Source organism: Malania oleifera, chromosome 13 (genome assembly GCF_029873635.1).
Source record: "Malania oleifera isolate guangnan ecotype guangnan chromosome 13, ASM2987363v1, whole genome shotgun sequence".
Lineage (NCBI taxonomy): Eukaryota > Viridiplantae > Streptophyta > Magnoliopsida > Santalales > Ximeniaceae > Malania > Malania oleifera.
In genome coordinates this window covers 25,973,460-25,980,503 of record NC_080429.1, presented here as the reverse complement: position 1 = coordinate 25,980,503, position 7,044 = coordinate 25,973,460, and the positions used below count along the sequence as shown (strand labels likewise).

Below are 7,044 nucleotides of genomic sequence, written 5' to 3'. Positions count from 1 at the left end.
TTCATACTTTAATATTTATAAAATAAATTATGACAATATGTTATTAATTTCTTTAATTAAAATATATATATTTAATTAAGAATTATAAAATATTTTACGCTATTATACATATGCTATTACATGTTGTTCAAGAGGCATAGGTGCAGTATCATATAAATTGGCTAACGCCATCTTTTTTTGGCTCATCTTATATCTTTTATACTTTTATCACACAAAATATGAATTAAGGGGTTGCTTGGTGTGTGATAAAAAAATATTTTTATAAAATTATTGATATTCTCATAAATCTCATTTACATGAATGGAATATCTGATCATGGGAATATTTTTTATTTATTAAGATCCAAAAAAATGTATATAAGAGTCTCATATTAATGTTTGGTTCTATTTCGGAATCCAAATAAAAGTTATACCTTGACATATGAATAATAATTATATTTCTAGCATAAAAACCTTCTCAAATTTTCCATATAAGGGAGTTTGTCGACGAACCCTACTTTGTCCTTTTTTGGATTTTCCTTTTCCGCCCATTTATTATCCTTTCTCTCTATTATTTAATTGCTATTATTTTTTGGGTCTTTACAATTTCTCAACAACGTTTTAGAATAGAATTGAAGTTATTGTGAAGGCATATTAACAAATATTAGATATTATGCATTCAAATTTATAATCTAAATATGGTGAACTTCAATATCTAATTCTCAAAAAAAGTTTGTTCCAAACTTGAGGGAGCACAAGAAGTTAAGCCCAAATTGCAAATGTATATTTTTGGTGCTTAAGATTGGTTAAAAAATATAGATAGTGGATACCATTTCAAGCAAAAACCTAAGAGTTAAATACTTCCTCCATTGTTTATTGTTGCATCATTGAACAGAATCTTTTGGTTAAGTACATAAGATCAATTCATGGTAATTGAATCACTAAACCCAAGCTTCATTTATTGTTTGAAAGAGTAGATTGAGCTTTCATTCAATTTATTGGATCAATTCACCACTTATGACAAAACCAATCAAGATGGACATTCTCATGAGAACTGATGCACCAAAAGCACTGATAATCAAGAAGTTGGTGTTAATATTAATTCTTTTGATTCTTGTAAATTTTCCTTTCATCTCAACAAAATATATTTTATGAGATTATGTATTATTGTGATTCTAAGAGTTTTTTCTTTGAATTCAGATATGTGTATTTTCTTTATTAAGCACAAATAACATTTGAGTATATGCATATTGTGTTCAATGAGACGAAGCTAAATGTTAAAATAATAGTACCTATCATACATTATTCTTATTTGAGAGGAGAATGAAATTTTATATGAAATATTTGTTAACTTATGGCCAAACACAGAAGACAAAATTATTTAATTTACTTAAAATAAAATTATAATTTTTTCTTCATATTTTAAATTGATTTTTTATGCATAACCAAAGGTAGAACATAAAACATGATATCATTTGTATTATAATTTTTATTTTTCTTTTTTACTAAAAGAGGGCGATACCTCCAATTATTTATTAATAAACCCTCACTTTTAACGGAGGAATACCGTGCTTACAAGTTAAAACCAACCAACCAACAAACACATTTCAAACTAGGTCATATTTTCTTCCTTTCTTTGCACTTAGCCAAATAAGAAACTAGCGGTCATGAGTAATTTTCAGCACTACAAACAACCTAAAAAACAAGAAAAAAAAAATCAAGAAAATATGTGTACTACGTACAACTACAAGATCCCATTAAGGCTGCGGCTGCTGAACCTCAACCAGGGCGAGGCAGAGCTGAGAAGCACACCGGAATGACCACAGGCGCACCCAATCTCCTTCCCTCAATCCATTCTCTTCAACCACCTCATTCCATGGCTTCACCAAGACGTAAGAAGAGCTCACCTTCCCCGCCTTCTTTCTCATGTCCCACCGCTTGAAACTCACCGCTATGCGCTGCAGCGTAGGCGGTATCAGCGACACCTGTATCGCGCCGGGCCTGCCATTGGCATTTCTCGCCGACAACGTCTCCTTCTCCTCTGCCGTCAGGAAGTCGGCCTTGAGTTGGAGGAGGGGAAGGGATAACCGGCTGTGGCTGGGGCTCACATCCGTTCCCGACAACTGCTTCTCTATAATGAACACAACATCAGAGCCGCTGCTCGCCCTGATGTAATCTTGCAACTCCTGAGGCATAGCCATCATTAATTCGTCACCATTTTGATGATCATCTGTAGGTTGCGGAGGTGCTGCTACTACTTGCGGTGGTGGGCTGACTATGGGATTAATAACAAGGGGTGCGGGCGGTGGTTGCTGCGGCAGCGGCGGCATCTCGCCTGCAGCACTACTGCTTTCACCTTTTCCAAAAATCCATTTTGGCTTCTCTGTTGGGCTCGGTAGAACGTTGACGAGGAGGCGATGTTTCTGATCTTTGCAGGCTGAGGGGGAAGATGATGAGACGGAGGCGTGGGATATTATGGATTCGATTATATTATAATGGAGGCGTTTCTTTCTCTTCATCCGCTTTCCCTTTTGCATGGGAATGACGAAATTATCAGCGTCGTCAGTCGCCGCAGAAGCTTTAGAAGAGTCTAATGATCTCTCTGCTTTCATGTTAACACCTAATTTCTCCTCTTCGTACATATCAGCGGCGACTTCTGCTACCAAAAGAAGCTGGTGGAAAGGGTCCTTTGGCAAATTACGACCCACAAATTGTTCTATAGATAACATTTTTAAGATCCCTCGTAGTTTCCTCCTCCAACGATCTCGTTAACCACTCACTACAAATTGAAACTAATGATGAAGAAATTATTAACTGAGGGGACTTGATGAGAGCTTGTTGTGGCTTCTAGGGTTTAATGTAGCAAATGAAGTTTGTAAAGAGGGAATTCTCCAACATGATAGGGTTTTCATATACGTTGTTGAGTTTTGTTGTTGTTGTATCCTACTCAACTTCTGATTCTTCATTATTATCATGAGTATCATATTCAAACATTTTCAAATAGGAATTATATCTTCGGTAATCTACAAATTTAAAAAACTTGTCCTAGACTAGTATAGTGTTAGGTGATATTTTCGAATTTTAATTTCAAAATTAGTTTTTCAAATTTTTATTTTGTATAATATATGAGAAATGTTGAAAATATTTTACCTAAAAATTAGGAAAGTGGTTAGTTTGAAATGAAGGATAAATATTCTTAAAACACAATTTTACAAACATGAGCACATGTTTAATTAACTTTTTATTTTATTTTAGCTTCAAGTTTTTTAATTTTTAGTTTTTAGTTTTTGTCTAATTTTTATAGTGACCAAATAAACACTTTCCTTTTGAAACATATGTTCAAAATTAAGATTTAAGAATTAAATTTTAAATGACAAAAGTTATCTTTTTTAACAAATTATTTGAATCCATGAATAACAATTTTTTTTAAAAAAATATTCAAAAATATTTATGCATTATTTACATATTCTTGACTGATATTTATCTTGACCATGTCAAACATTTTTAGAAATTTTCAAATTTTTTTGTCAAATACTAGAGACACCTTTTTTTCCATCGACTTTATTGTCATGGGAGGAACAATTTTACAGTAACTTGATTGAACTCTTTTACAAATTTCATTTCAAGAGTTCCTTATACCGATTATAAGGAGTTGAATTAAATCTTATGGTTGAGCATTATTTTATAACTAAAAAATTATTACACATTAGTTTTTTTAATACCCCTTTGTCTGAATAAGTTGCATTATAATAGTTATTTTCATTTTTATCCATAAATTTATGGTCAACTTCCTTCCACATCAAGTGGGAGTGCGTGCATTAGTTTAGCCTATAATTATTGAACAGGACTTCCTTAAAAGTTGTACACTTTTCAGTGATTAAATTCTTTTTATAAAAAAAAAAAGGTTCGATTTGTTTTGACGACTATCAAACAATATCTAATAAATATTGGATCTTAATAAATGGGCCGAATCACCTTAACTTTGATCAGCCCTGTTTTTATATTATAAACTTTCGGACTCATTTTTCTCTTTTTTCAAATAAAACAACTAAACAAACCCAAGCCCATGCACATTTTCTTCTGGGCTTCCTACCTTATATTTATTTTTTAAAGATTTATATAAAAAAAATTCAATTAAATTTAATATAATTTTAATGTCCAAATTTCAAAATTGAAAATGGACATGTGAGTGTACATACAAAGTCTTAAAAGATATATAATTAATTTCAACTAATTAAAAATTGATATTATTCCATATAATTAATTTTGGGGTTGCGAATTCTTTTTAAAAAAACATAACATGCCAAAAACATGTGAGTTAATCGAATTTGGGACTTTCATTGGCAACATGCACGATAATTAACATTCACAAGGAGATATTTGGATAATACATATATGGAAATCAAAATCAAAGATAAATTGCAAAATTACAAAAATTGATTAGCTAATTAACTAGAGCCCTAGTTAATTTTATTAAACTCTTAGTAGCTGTGAATTGAATTTGCAATTTGCTTATTAATTGCCCAAAAGAACTCTGTTTATTGTTATCAGCTCTGTTTATTAACATACTTATCTTTCTAATGTTATAAAGTGTGAGTCACTGGATTCTAATATGAGGGAGTCACAAGTTTATTAATTATTACTAAGTCCAATCTTTATATGCAGAAGAATTCTTCTTTTTTAATTATTCAATTTTGTTATTCTTGCTAACTTTACAACTTTTGATTCTGATTTTTAATTATTATCAAATAGTCAAATATAAATATAAAGAGCTATAATTAACCACATAGTATTTGAAATTCATTACTTACAAAATGTCATCTTACTATTAAGGCCCGCACAAATGAGAGGCACACTTTAGTGTGGGTCCTATATCTTCTTACTATGTCAGTATATTAATTAACATAACATGGATCAAATTTTTGGGAGAATCTTGGGAACATAGTTTTATTGGATCCCATGCCCGAAGTGCTATGATATTGTGTGTTCTTGTGATACACAATTTGAGAAGATAATTATTTCTCGTATAACATTGTATGATCGTGGATTCTAAATCCAAGATTCCTTTATACTCTTACTCTGATCTCGCTCCCTAACTTCATCGAGAGTTAATTTACCTTCTACCAAATTAATCAACTATTGATAAAAGAAATCATATTTTAGTTAGAATATTATTTATGTCTTATCGTATCTTATACTTTCAAATTTTTTAATGTTACTATATTTAAATTGTGTTATAATAGCATCTTATGTTTTAATTTTTTAGTTTATAAACAAAATATAAATAGGATTTATAAATAACTTTTGATATGCCCAAAATAATCTAACCAATGAGAGCAGGTCAACACCTGTCTTGTGCCTTCTCCGGGTTAGACACTCTGACGAGTAATCAGCTCCAACCCAATAAAGGGGAGGAGTGATCCACACCAGCGACTTAAATAGCCGAGTGATGGGCGCAAACACTTTATGATAGGAGAGCAATTCACACCCCCGCGCAATAAAGACGAACCAACCAATGGTCAACTCGAGCCCCTATAAGAAGGGACGAAGAGGCCAAGGTAAGGGATTCAACCTATTATACTGTTGCATTCAGTCTCTCTAAAGCATCCCTCTTACTCAGGCATCGGAGTGATCCCCCGGAGAACACCCCGAGTCCTCCAAGCCTTTCTTTTCTTCCCTTTTCAGGTTAGCAGAAGTTGAAAGAGCAACCCTGCTAATTTTACCCCACAACAGTTGGCGCCGTCTATGGGAACTTGTTTTTTAGATGCGATCATATCTTGCTCTCGACTTTTGACATTCAGGAAATGCCGACCTCACACAGTTCTACTTCCATCCCTGCTGTAAGAAAAGAATCGTCTTAGTCCATCCACTCCACACTCGCACAACCATCGGGTGTCACCAGGGAGGAATTCCTCGCTTTCCAAAAGGAAATGAATGATATGCTCAACCAACTCTTACAAAAAAAGAGTCAGGAAGGGCACATCCTCCACCAACAGCAAGAGAGCCCCAGTACAGACAAAAAAGCTGACAAACCAAAGGAGAACGAGGAAAAAATTTACCTCAACAAGAAGGTAGAGGATGCAAATAGCGTAGATGTCAACCAACAAAGATCCACGGAGCTCGAAGAAAGGATCAAGAAAATAAATCACATAGAAAATATGATGAAAGAGGGCAGAACCAAACCCTTATACGGGGAAGCTTCCCAAAGGTGCTCAGAGCCGCCATTTAACAAAGAGATCATGGAAGCTCCACTACCAAGTAGATTCAAGATGCCCACCTTCGAAAGGTACAAAGGTCTGTCTGACCTAATTCATCATCTAGACACCTTTAGGATGGTGATGCAGTTGCAAGGTGCTCCAGACACTATCATGTGTCGAGCTTTTGCAACAACCCTTAAAGGGTACTACCAGAGATTGGTACCGAACTCTGTGACCTGGATCGATCGGTTCCTTCTCAGAGATGGAACAACTGTTCACCGTCCACTTCTTTAGTAGTCGGAGAATTGCTAAAACAACGGCCATCTCATGAGTATAGCGCAAGGAGAGTAGGAGACTCTAAAGAAATTCATGCACTGCTTCAACACGGAAACCCTAGAAATTCGCAACCTAGACATGTGGGTGGCTTTAGCAGCCTTGACAACGGTTCTTCAGCCCGAAAGTTTCTTATACTCTCTAGGGAAAAGGCCGCTGGTGGATATGGGGGAGCTGATGGCTCGAGCATAGAAATACATCAACCTGGAGGAGATGATGGACACAAGAGGAAGTCGCATAGAACGGAAAAGGAAAACTAGAAGCAGAGAGACGAGAGAATCCTATAGATTCGTAAAAAGACACGAGACTAGTGCACTACACACAAGCCCAAAGATAAGAGGGCAACCTAGTAAGTTCTCCACCTACACATCCCTGAATGTACCGCGCTCTGAATTACTGATGCAGATCATAAAGAAGGACTATGTCTCGTGGCCCGAACCCATGTGAACACCTCTTCACAAGTGAAACATGTCCAAGTTCTGCGCATTCGATAGGGATCATGGTCATGACACAGAGGAATGCATATAGTTGAAGGA

General features: G+C 34.7%; 1 protein-coding gene across 1 annotated transcript; it reads right to left on the bottom strand.

Annotated features, from left to right (window-relative positions):
* Positions 1 to 1,735: 1,735 nt before the first annotated feature.
* LOC131145757 (B3 domain-containing protein At2g24670-like) lies at positions 1,736 to 2,707 on the bottom strand. The gene has a single exon (XM_058094946.1). It carries the CDS (start codon positions 2,705 to 2,707, stop codon positions 1,736 to 1,738), a length of 972 nt encoding a protein of 323 aa, XP_057950929.1.
* Positions 2,708 to 7,044: the final 4,337 nt, after the last annotated feature.